The following is a 12968-nucleotide window of genomic DNA, read 5'->3' as shown; positions in this document are numbered from 1 at the left end:
AAAGGGGGGGGGGGGGGGGGGGGGAGAGAGAGAGAGGATAGTATCATCAGGTTTGAGGTTCCACAGAAATGACCAAAGTTCTTATGCTTTTAGAGGCAAAGTCAAACTCCAAAATCACTGAATCCTCCAAAATAGCAGGATATGAGATGCTGTTATTACCAGACGCAGGCAGCTGCAGGAGAACTGACTCAATTAATTGAAAATAATTAGCTCTGAGAGGTTTGCATGGCTTTGCAGTTTTCTCTGTGCTGCAAAGAATGCCGCTGCCCATAGCAGCATTCCTTCGTGCATCAGCCAGAGGTCTCCTCCCAAGTCTCCCATGCCCTATTGTCTTGGGCACTGCTTCTTTCAGGAAGGATGGTCCGCTTCTCCCCGTGTGCTGCATCTGCACCCAACAAACACACAGCCCTGCTCTGCCACTTCCCTCACCTCAGTTCCCTGGGAACAGGGTCAGAGCAAGGCTTCTCCTGACCTTCTGTATGCAACCATGCCCCAGACCAGCCTTTTCTCACAGTGAGAAGAAGGAAGCAGGGGTAGGGAGGGGATGGGGACCTCAAAGAGCTGTAGCCTGCTGCAGATAACACTTACTTAGATGATTAGGGAGTGCCACACATTGAATCTTGCCCTTCTGTATCACCATTAGTATTACATTCTGCCCTGTGCCATGCCTTATCTCTAGATCACGAGCCCCTTACATTCAGCCACATCTGGGAGTAAAGGCACCTCTGGGTTTCTCTGATCTAAGAACAAAGTAAAAGTTTGTTCTTTTTGAAGAAGTCACTGAATACAACACTCAGATCACAGCAAACCTTAGGCATGTGCCACTAATGAATGCCAGTGAGTCCTACTAGAGGATTCTGCAGTCCAGAGGCTAGACACAGCACAGACTCAAGACTTGGTTCTGCTCCCTGTCCGACACTTGCCTAAGGGCTGAGCTGCGTCAAGGCTCTTCTAAGTGCACCACTTTCTGCTGTGTATAAAATAGGTAACAATGCTGAGCTTCATAAACACTGTGAAGGCTTCTGACAGAGTGCTGCATGATCACTGGGTGTTGCCACAGCTGTGAGACTGCCTTAATCATATCAGCCTCCTGTCCCAAACTGCACTCAGCATAACTAGACATGAGCAAAGTACTTGGGAAGAGAACAGCTTAATGCAGCTTATTACCCTCTGACACAGAGCATGGAAAAATCTTCATTACAGCAGGAAGCACCAAGTCTATTTTAATTTATTTTTAACCTAAGCTACAAAGAGCTTATTAAAGCTGTAATGGACAGAAAGTCACTTAAGGTGCAAAAGGCTATTTGAAGAAACAGCAGGAAATCCCTTTCTTAGAATTGAGCAGGAAGAATATTTCCTATTCCCTTTTGACAGTTCTTTGCAAATTCCTGCCCAACATGAATCTAAGGACCCATGTACACACAAGAGTAAACAATGTTCCTCTGCTTTCCCTTCTCTTTTTATGTCTTAACTTTTCCTCTAACATTTTCACTGCTTCCTACCCAATTCAGGACTGTTGTCTGCAGAGCATTACTATTGTAATTTGCTGATCATTATTCACAGACATAACCTAACCACTTGCTTTGATGCAGACAGGATGCAGTTGAATAAGCCCTATATCAATTGGTTTCTTGCCAGCCAAAAATGACAAGTCTGTTCACATATTAGTGATGTCACCACATCCTCTTGACATGTCCTGCCTGTACATCTTGTGCTGTGGCTGTGTGGGCAACTGCTGCTTTAATCTGCAAATTTATTAAGTTACTCAAGCTTTAGCAACTGAGGCTCACTCCCTTCCCAGCAGCACTGAACAGCCTAACTAGAAACTAGGAAGAATTTAATTCCCACAGAATAGAGAACCCCATGGCTTTACCCTGAGAAGAGCATGGCTCTTGGCATGCAGGGTGTTTTCACTTCCCCTGTGAGCACTAGCCCGTGACTCTCAGAAATTCCCACATTGAGTCCACCTGGTCCTGGTTCCTCTCCCTGAGAGCAACCAGGGCCACCTGCCTCACAAGAGGATGCAAGTACACCTCTAGTACAGATATGGGAAGCCATAATGGGGCTGAAAGAGGAAGGCAGGAAGGGAGACAGTCACTGCAGGCTTCAGCTTGAATGGCACCCATCCAAGACTACTTGCTTAACCTAATTGCAAACATCAGCCATGCAGCAGTGGGAAAGTACATGAAGATCATTAGGGCCCAGCTGCTGTCCCTCTGCCAGAGGGTCCAAGAAAAAGCAGAAACAAAAAGCAGACACTGAAGTATCTCTGATCAGTGCTGCTGTAACAACAGGAACTTGTTCAGAAAAAGGCAGTGATGTCTGCACTCATATGCTAGCATTTTTACAGTTTGATAATGGCATTGTGAGTTGCTCTTCAACTTAATACAACCATTATTTATGGATGTTCAATGTTCTTTTACTTTTCTATCCTGAGAACTTCAAACTCTGCAGTCTTTGCAAACCATTTTGTCACATGAGCAAGTCTGGCTGGTGTTAAATGAGAAGAGAATTTGGGAGGGCTAGGCAGAGTTACTCAAAGACACTTCCTTCATAGGGAGGCAGCTGCACTATACTATCACACAGCAGTTATTTGCCCCCAAAGCTCTAGCCATCTTTCCAGGATGATATGCATAGCTATTGTCTGCATGAGTGACTCTTCAGAGAGAACTACAAGGCTTAATGTTGAGCTCATGTCACTGCAGAGGCTGGAGTGGGAGATCTGGCTCTACAATGAGGTCTGCTCCATGGCCTTGATGGCAGCATGGGACCGGAGCTTTGGAAAAATCCCAGTTACTGTCCTGGTATCCCTTTGTCCACTCCCTTCAGGCTCTCAGGCTTCACAGATCACATAGGAGCTCAGCTCACCCACTGAGACAGCACCTACAGGGAATAACCATCACAGATGTGACAAAGGCCTTTGTGGCACAGAACAGACACTGGAGAGCTCTGGTCCTTTATATCTGGAGTCATTTGGCATTCCCTTGAGATAGATTTCCCCTCCCACTGCCCTAATGAGAATCCCTGGCCCAGGATAGCATGATGGGCCTTTTAGTTTAACTTTGTCACATGCTCCACTCGCTTGTGTAGCCCGTTTATACCTTGAAATCTCCATTATGCACCAGGTAAAGAGGTTTGAAAAAGGGAGCAGGGTCTGGGATGCAAGCCATCTTCTTCCACAAGCTGGAAGAGAAAAGAGAAAGGCTTTGGGATTAAGCACACATTACAGATGCAAAGCAAGGAATCTCCAGATCCAGTTCAAGCAGCTGAAATCACCTGCCCAGCCTCACTGGCCTCACAAGTTAGCAAGTGGCTGAGGATCCAAGGATGTCTTGTGCTGTCAGAGCCATCTAATGGCCTTTCTTGTGAGCCTCACAGGAGGTGGGGCCTCAGCCCTCAGGACTTGTGCACACAACATTCACGCTAAGGAAAGAGGTTCCAATTTTTTCCTTCCTGGAAAAGCACTAAGTGCTGGAAATGCATTTTCCCCTCAGGCTGGGCTGGCTCATGGTCTACACCTGCAGGCCACAACTCTGCCCTATGTACTTTTTCTGTGGCTATGGGCTGTGCCCACAGTGTGAGTGGGCACTCCATACCTCTGCAAGGGCACATGACCCTCCAAAAAGGAGAGAGGCCCCCAGCCAGCATTGAGGGGCCCAGCTTCGGAAAGGGGCAGGCCAGCCATGGCTACTGCTCCCATCTGGCAACTGCAGAGCCCAGACAAGACCAGGAGAACAGCCCAGGAGGCTGAGTGGCCCCTGCTTAGTCCCCATGTGCCATTGTCTTGTCCCAACCAGCAGAGCCCCAGAAAAAAGTAAGGCACTCTTGGCAGTACACCAGCTGGAGACCATGCTTTGCTGGCCCTCACAGGCCCATAGCTGTGTCCGTGCATGGGCATACAAGATGCAAAGAAGGCTGCATGTGAACACCCCATCTTTAACAAGACAGAATAGGAGCATTTACTCCAGCTTCCTGAAGCATTCTTACCTCCGCTGTTTGGCCAGAAAAGTTGCGATTGAGGCAGCAATTGCCACGGCAACACCAAACAGCAGCAGCCATCCCATGCCTGTGGTCTGTGTCACTGCTGGAGAAAGAGACAGGGTCATTCAGGCTCACCTTGCATTTCTACCCTGGTCAGTAAGCAGGAGATGGTGAGAGGACACCCTCAATTTCTACCTCAGACTTTCTCTTAGGGACACTGAGGTTGTCACCTGGGGCCCAGCACTCCAGACATGAGGTCTGAATGAGGATGCTCAGAGGAGACTGCATCAATGAAAGGAGCAGTGTATCAGCTGTCCTATGGCCTGGCTGCACCACAGACCAACAGCTTGGGGCAGGACAGCTCCCTGCCTCAAAGACCCCTGGTGTTTCTGACTCCTCATGGTTTAGGGACACCTCCACAGATGATCCATGAAGGGAAAAGAGAGTGCAGCTGGCCAGAAACATGTGAAGAGGTGTTGACTAGGTGAGTGCTTGTTGGCTGCTCTCCACCTGTGATGGAAAGGAGCACCTTTGAGACCCAGAACTCAGATAACTCTTAGCAAATGGACCCTGACCCTACTGCTACAGCACCATGCAATACTTCAGTTCGAGCTGCAGATCAGTGAGAGCAGGAAAGCTCAGCACATCCTGCTGACATTGACCACAGTCATCCTGCCCTACTCTATTTGAACAAAGACTCCCTATTTTCATAGCCTCTGTTCCACCATGACAAGCACTGGTGTACTTCTGTGCATAAGGTACTGTGCACTCCCTGTGGAGTGGTGGCTACCAAGTGAAACAGCTGTGCCCAGTATGACCAAACATCAGAGTCCAGACACGGAACTTAGCCCTGAGAGCATGCTCCCCTCTCCCCTCAGCTGAAGGCAATACTAAGCCTCAGTAGTGGAGGCACCCCTACTAGATCTCCCCCATTTCTGAAAGCTGCAGGCAGGACCCTGGACGTTTGACACTGGAAAGGAAGCTGGAGGCTGCACTCCTGCTGTGGCACCCAAACCTACAGCCAACCCCACCAAACCCTCTTCCCATGGGCCATGCTGTAAGGTGAGCTTTGCAGCACAGTGAGGAGGTCCATTCAGACAGCACATATCAGCCTAGGCCTGGGGTTCATGTACTCAGTAAGCAAGCCAAACATGCTTGTCTTTAGAACAAATTCTAAATAGTCTAGTAATTAATTAGATTTGATTAGAGTTCTAGAAGCATTCTCTGACATTGGACCAACTGGAAGGGCAAGGAGAGCTGGTAGTATGTACCGGCAGGGCTGGTTTTCAATGTCAGCAGAGGACTCCATTCACTCCAAAATCCATGGTAGCCAGTATCTTCTCGGGGTCTGGCTCTCACTTGGAACTCATACTCAGTGTTCACCTGGAGTTCCCATGGCAGGATCACCAGTGTCCGTTTATCTTCATGGACAGCTTTAGTCCTCTGAGTCTGTGAATGATTAAATACCAAAACACTCAGGGCTGGAGTAACTGCTCCCACCTTACCCTCACTGCTGCACAGTGAGGAGCCCTGCAAAGTAATCTCCTCTGCTTTCACGTTGTTTCTGCAAGGCCATGCTCTGGGTGGTCAATAGCTGCATGGGGCCCTGGGAGATCCTTCCATGCAGGACAACATGAGAAGCAAATGAACTATCAGCCTTCCCCACAGGGTCTAATACTTCTCAAAGAGCTTCTGCTTCTCGATTTTTTTTTTTTTCAGTTTTGCCTGTTAGTCTAGGCAAGTAAAGAGACACCTTTTCCAAACCATGAAAACCCTTCTTCCACACCAGTGGTCCTATCCTGGTTGTGCTGGCCTCCTCTTTGCTGGTACATCCTACTTGATGGTAAACTGACATCACTTACCTCCCAGGTGTCGGTCCTTCTTTTATAACGCAGCTGATATTCCAGCTCCTCATTCAAGAAATAGAAAGGAGAGTTCTGGTAGATGGTTTCCCAAGAAATATTGTAACTCTCTGAGAACACAGCAGTCAGATTGAACGGTGGCTGTGGTTTAACTGGAAGACAGGATGGTGTTACCCTTCATAACGTTACTGCAGACAAGAGGTGGCCCAGCATGGTGTCAGCAATGCCGAGCGAGTAGGGAGCAAAACTGCCCTGGCAGGGGTGGTTCCTCCTACATAGGACAACATCCACAACATTTCTGCCTCTCAGGCTCAGCAGTCCTGAGCCATGCACAGAACCTCACACCTCAGCAGCATAGTGAAGTCAGGCCCACATTTCCCTGAATATGCCTTCTGCCTGTCTCTGAACCTCCTCATCACCGAAGGAGAAGATAAACACAAGGGGCTAATACCTCCTCGGAGATGTAAAGGGTAGAGCACCTTGTTCTTCTCATGACATAGAGGACTCCGTGTAATCATGGTCACTTGCAAAGTTAGGGAAATACCCCTCAACATAACAGACATCAGGAAAAACTGAGGCTAGTGGACACTGCATAAACCCAGTGGAAATCCCCATGTTGTAAGTGCCTAAAAGGCAAGCTTTTGTATCCCCTGCAGGGTGTTTTCATATATCGAAAAGCAGTAATGCACAAAGTCCAGCCCTAGTCTGCAGGGTCCGTCACTGAGCTATGATGCCTCTGTATGGGGACATCTAGGAGACATGCAAAGCACCACTATCCAATCTATAGCCTGTCAGTGGGGGCAAGACACCTTCCTGAAATGTTATGGCATTTATCAAAAAGATGACACTTCTCATGTAAAGTTTAATTTCAGAAGAATCCAGGTAGAAAAATCCTTTTTCATATGCTTGCATGGTACCTGTCTGCCTGGCTAACCACCCCTTTTCTTCAGTTTGCTGCACAACACAGAACACACCAGCATTCCACCAAGTCAACTGTATGATTGCACCCAGTCTTCCTGCCATGCAGAAGAGATGGTTAGGAATTGCCCCAGAAAGGGGAAGTGCCACCTTTACTGTGTCTAGGATACCTTGTGCCACCCATAATAATGTCATATTGGTTCAGGTGTCCACTGCAAGAGCCTCCTGGGACTCCTGTGAGGACGTTTGTGGCATTTGCAATTAAAGCAGTTCCCTCTGCCCTTTAGATTCTAGCCAAGAACAGACACTTGCATAGTCTAGGTATGAGACTGGTCTAAGATGGAAATTTATCACCTACTGCTTCATGAGGAAAAGGAGTTTCCCCATGAAGAGGCTGAGGCCAAGCCAGCTGTAAACTCGGCCTCAAGCATAAATGTTTCTGTAGTTTACAATGGCAACGTCTACACAGACCACTGTGCTCTTATTGAGTGCACACCAAACATAGCCCCGCACCACTGGCTGCCATGCCCACTCCTTGCCCAGACTATCCTAGCAGTTAGACATAAAGTCAGACAGTATTTATCAAATCCACTATTTTTGTACTTACTGTTCTCTGCCATATAAAAGCCTTTGGAAATCACATGCCGCCTATCAGCTATCTCTGTAACATTCACCCAGACTTTGATATCTGCCAGGAGTTCAGTCATGTCCACAGTGCACGTGTACTGTGTGTGACTAGTGTTCCCGGACAGGTGCAGGAGACTGCAGGCAGCCACAGTATTTCCTGGATCTTCCTCAGGAACCCTAAAACCACCAAAACAAACAAACAAGTCCACATCTACCACATGCTGTAGTTGGACTAATTTGTTGCTGAACCACCAGGCATAGAAAAAAGAAGGCAACATGTTCAAATCAAAAATTTATCTTTGAACTTTGACAGATTTTTTTGTCCTTCTAAGCATCTTTAAGGAGGAAAGTGATGCTGAAGTGTTTGTGGAAAGCAAAGGTGCCTGCCAGGGCTGCACAGCCCAGGACTGCACCCACTTTCTTGCTGGGGCAGAACAGCAGCCATACGGGGCTTGGACAAGCTGCCTGAGCCCTGCCAACACACTCAAGTGAAAGTCCATTGTTAACAGCAGCAAAGGGCAAAGTATTCCCAGGGCAGGAGAGAAAACAATGCCAAGGAAGCCAGAGTCAGTGTAGCAGTCAGTGGCAAGCAGTACAGTCAGTGGACACAGAAACCAGGGATCCTTTGCTACGGGAGAAACCAGTTGATAACTGGAGTGTGAGGTACCAAGTAAAAACCAGCATGGCAGCAAGAACAAGAATTCTACCTAACAAAGAGGACAGGACACCACTGTGTTATGGCCATGTTAGAAGTTCCTGCTGACTGTACTTTGCTTATCCTACTGAGACATACCATGTTGCAGTGAGGTTATATGAACTGGCACCCAAGTCATTTCTCAGGATACAGGACAGGGTCTGTACATAGTCCACAAAGCAAGTGAGGTTTTCACAACACGTAGCTGTAGGTTTGGAAAGAGAAAACACAATATCAAGCTTCCATGATGAAGCAAGCAGAACTTTATATCAACATACACAGTCCTCAGGGCTCCCACTAAACCTGAAGGGAACAGACCACCCTGTGCCAGCCCCCCAAAAAAGTCTCCCGTTTTGGAGCATCGGATGTGTTCCATCTCTACAGGGAGGCAAGTCATTGACAGCAAGATAAGCTTCAAACAAAAATCTATTAAAATGCTGTGGCAGCAAATGGTGTGCCAAAATACCAGGAAGTGCCCAAATTGTGACTAAATTTTCAAACTTCTGTCCCCACTTATACAGTCACTAGAGCAGTCACATATTATTTCTGCAGGAGTCCTAGCTTATGTAGCACAAGAAGCATGGTTACCCAATCAGAAACCGTGGCATATTCAAACATTTTAATGATACCACTTCCTAAACTGAGTACTGTTCTTTGCTAGTCTAGTTTTTGTTTTATGACATCTACATGGCACTCTGCACATTTTAAAAAAGTGGTGTTTTAGTAATTCTTTCTTTACCATTCTCTCTGCTTACTATTTTCTACAGCTTGATAGCTGCAGCATCAATATGATCAAAATGAAAGTATTGATTTCATGTCCAGTTCCAGAGGCTCGGAATATGCTTTCCATGGAATTTTGGCAAAAAATATTTCAAATTTGTAGTTACTATAATTTCCATAAATCATTCTGGCACTAAAGTGGTAGGCACAATTTATTAATCACTTAAACTGAAAGACTTCTAAAGAGAACTTGAAAGGCAATTGTAGAATTTATGCTGGTCATTAAGAAAATTAGCTAATTTGAAAGTGGTCACAAAGCAGCATTTATGCTCTAATTGTTCTGCAAGAGCTCTGCTCACGTATCAATGATATGTATCTGATATGTGCTGTACAAAAGCACTGTTGTTCTATGCATAACGCACTTAAGTTATCTCCCTGGATTTCAAGCAGGGAAGATGGTAGTAGTGAGGAATGTCTGCATTGGTGAGTCCTCTCCTGACAGCATCTTGGGCTGACAAGAGCCACCGCTACTACACTAGGAATAACTGAGTGAGGAAAGGCCTGTAGGAGATGCAGCACGCCATGCTGGTGCAAGCCATGCCTACTACAGTGACTATTCGTCTCTTACGTGTACAGTATCACGCCTTTTGATGGGAATAAAATTGTCATCATCTAGGGAAAGATCTCAAGGTTGTTACATCCATGCTTAAATCAAGCATGGGTCCCCCCCTTACTATCAGGACTGCCCCCAGCCTGATGGGAACATGTTACTTCACAGCCATCAGGCACCCAAAACCTCTGATGCTAACCATGTTGTGAGTTCACCTCCCACTGTCATTCTGTTGCTTGCTTGCCTGGTTAGAGAAGCTGCACTCCCTGCTTCCTACCTTCCCTTTGTTGAACACGCTTTGTGTTCAGAAGAGTTGTTTGCATAAGATGAAAGCAGGCCTACGTGATATGCTCAACAACCACAATGCCTGATTTTACAGTTAAAGAGAATGCTGTATGCAGAGAACAATCGACATGGAACACAGGCAATGTGTGCATTGATACACTAGAAACATATGTTCCACCCTCCAGATAAAACGACACTCCTCACAAACAGGTTGTCTCTGCATTTACAGTCACAATGCACAGCAGGCACATCCAGTGGAGGGTGCAGCCTAATTCTAGGTCAGAGTAAATTCAAAGGAAAACAAAGTCCAACTTTTCCCACTGGCTTCACTCATCACAAAAGTTTCTTCCCAGTCCTGTTGCATCAGAGCACACACTGCTCTCTCTACATGAGCTCTGGGCAGCACTCAGATTTGTATGCAAGACTGCCCCCCCTGCAAAGAGTCAGGATGGCAACAGAAGAAGTTTGGGGATGCTCGTGACAGACCAGGCCAAAGGGCATACATATGCTTTATTAAACTGTAAGTGATTCAAATTATGTGGTTGTCACTTGTTTCATTTTGACTTTTTCATTTCACACTGACTTAAGAATTTTGTTCTAAAATTTTCATTAAGTTTTAACTCTCCATTTTGAGCCCTCAATAGGCTCTTCTGAGGGCCCTAGTACAAGCACTGTTTGTTCCAGAGTCTTGAACAACGTACTTTTTCTCCCTTAGCCTAAATTTACTCTCCTACAAAAATGGGGTTATAAAACACTTGCTTTCCTTTAGAGGGGGCAGCAAGTACTAATAAGCATTGCTAATTAGCATTCTTTATGCTATTATGTTAATCAGTCAAATGGACTACTATTCCTAGGTAGCTGGTAAGCTGCAAGCATATCTTCGGGCAAGAATCTGTTAACAAAATTAAGAAGAGGACAGCTTTTTAGTGGGAAGGGCATAATTAAGTGTCCTAAAATCAGTTAGATCTAGGATGATTTGTTCATCCTTGGCAGCTTCAGAAACAAACAAAAAACCCAAATACTTTTAACAGTAAGACCTAGTTTGGTCCAAACTGAAATTAGTACAGGGTAATTCCCTGGCTTGTGTTACACAAAATTTAGACCAGACATCACAATGGTCCTGTATGGCAGGGAAGATGTAACACTGAATTCATCTTTTCTACTAATTTCGGTTTGGAGCAGGTCCAATGCTCTGCCTAGAAGCAGCATGTAAATGCTAAACTTGCACCTGTTCCCTGCAGACACTTGTTGCTGCCTTTTTCTGTCCAGCTGACCTGTTCAGAAAGTCAGCTCTGAGTCAGCTGAAGCTTTCACAGTGGGTAGGAACCAGCAAGAAAGGGGGAGTGACTGCACAGTGCAGCCCTGAGAAAAGGGGCTCAGACTAGGAGAGGTTCACTCCACTGTCCCTGGCTGGCTGGCCAACAGCAGCCATAAACCCTGGGGATACACTGGTCTTGGCCACCAGAACTTTCCCTATAGCAAAGGTGTTGGGTTTTTTTTTGCGGGGGGGGTTGGGGGGGGGGGGGGGAGGGAATCCTACTCTAATGTCAACAGGAGACATTTCAATGCAAGGCAGGCACTACCTCTGCACTCTCCCCACTGGTGCTGGTATGTATGTATGAGTGGTATGCAATCTGGCTGAGCTCTGCCCAGATGTGCACCTTCTTGTGTCTGTCCTCCACTGCCCATGGAGCCTCTTCCATAACTTGTTATCCCATGGAACCCTCTCCCCTGGTACCCTATCTTGTGCTTGCTGTCCCATGGCAACCTTGTGCCATGCACATCTCAGCAGAGCCTGCATCAACAGCCACCAAGATAAATCCTGTGGGTGTACAGCCTGGAAGAGATATCTGGGAACTTACTGTACTGGAATAAAAGGAAAAAGGAAATACTCTGGAGCCACAGTTTGTTCCTCATGTTGGTTGTGACTGGATGTCCTGGAAAAAAAAACACAAGCTTAAAAACCCCCATACAACCAATTAAAAGTTCAGCTCAGCCATCTACTTTATCTTAAAGGTTGAGCTGGAATTAATCTTGCTTTCATTTAAATGTCTAAAAGTAAAGTGCCTGAATTAGGCAAGTCATCTCAGCTCTCCTGTATGTATCTACTCCATGGGCTAAGGGGAGATGACCAACAGCCCTGCCAGCTGGCCATAAACCAGGTCAGTGAAATCTCTGCTCCTTGCCAGCAGCATGTGCACAGAGAAAGCAGCAAAGTGACTGTAGCCTCAGTCTATCCATGCAACAGGAAGGCACTTGGGTTAAGTGCTAGCCCATTTTTTCTTCATCGGTTTCCTGCAACTAGAAATGGCTTGCAACTAGGAGAAGCGACATTTCTGTGACTTAAACATCTGTACAGTGAATTAGTCAAATAGAGTCTGAATGTCACTGTGGGTCTGTATGAGCAAGGCTTGTGAGAACTCATTGATTTGGCCTATCCATGGTTAAATAAGCATGGAATATCTAGTTAAGGGACTCCAGGAAGGCACACCAGACAAAAAAACCCAACAGCCTCCCATGTGGCACAGAAGAGAATGATGGACAGCACTCACTTCAGGGGAAGGCTATCCTGATGCAGTTTGGTGAAGAGAACCTACAGGAAAGTCTTTAGAGGACAGAGGATGTTTACAACACACAGATGACTTAAAATGAGCTCCCTGCAAAGTATTAGCTGTTGATACCCAGTACATATTTCGGCACTGTTTTCTCAAGCTACTCTGAAATGGGCTAGGCTTCCCGGGGACAAGACTTTGGAAAAGCAGTCTGTATTATTTTTGGGATATACTTCTGTTGGCAGCAAGTTGCAAGGATGCACAGACAGCAGGGAAGGCCCACATGCCGTGCCACAGAGCAGCAACTTTGTCAGTGACTGGACACACAGGAGCATCTCTGCAGAGCCCGAGAGCTCTGCAAAACCTCCTGCACCAGATTGCACAGAGGCACCTGTGAAAGTGGTATAGGTGAAGACTGGGCAGCAAGCTGTAGCCACCAAAAGATACCCAGTGCTCCTGGCAAGGCCTGGTGCAGGTCACAGAATCATAGAATGGTTTGGGTTGGAAGGAACCTTTAAAGGTCATCTAGTCCAACTCCCCTGCAATAAGCAGGGACATCTTCAACTACATCAGGTTGCTCAGAGCCCCGACCAACCTCCAGGGATGGGGCATCCACCACCTCTCTGGGCAACCTGTTCCAGTGTTTCACCACCCTCAGCGTAAAAAAAAAAAATTTCTTCCTTAAATCTAGTCTCGATGTTTGAGGCTGGGTTTGTTTT

General features: G+C 46.5%; 1 protein-coding gene across 1 annotated transcript in view; it reads right to left on the bottom strand.

The window, feature by feature from the left end:
* Positions 1-11614, bottom strand: part of IL21R (interleukin 21 receptor) — a 13590-nt gene extending 1976 nt beyond the window's left edge. The window contains exons 1-7 of the mRNA XM_009286513.1: positions 11560-11614; positions 8182-8287; positions 7369-7565; positions 5844-5995; positions 5253-5430; positions 3988-4084; positions 3102-3183 (exon numbers count right to left, since the gene is read on the bottom strand). Coding sequence (XP_009284788.1) covers positions 3102-3183; positions 3988-4084; positions 5253-5430; positions 5844-5995; positions 7369-7565; positions 8182-8287; positions 11560-11614 — 867 coding nt within the window. The remainder of the gene's footprint in view (positions 1-3101; positions 3184-3987; positions 4085-5252; positions 5431-5843; positions 5996-7368; positions 7566-8181; positions 8288-11559) is intronic.
* Between the last annotated feature and the right edge of the window lie 1354 nt (positions 11615-12968).

The sequence above is a fragment of the Aptenodytes forsteri genome, unplaced genomic scaffold (assembly GCF_000699145.1).
Source record: "Aptenodytes forsteri isolate BGI_AS27 unplaced genomic scaffold, ASM69914v1 Scaffold55, whole genome shotgun sequence".
In the NCBI taxonomy this organism is placed as follows: domain Eukaryota; kingdom Metazoa; phylum Chordata; class Aves; order Sphenisciformes; family Spheniscidae; genus Aptenodytes; species Aptenodytes forsteri.
This window is presented reverse-complemented; position numbering and strand designations above follow the sequence as displayed.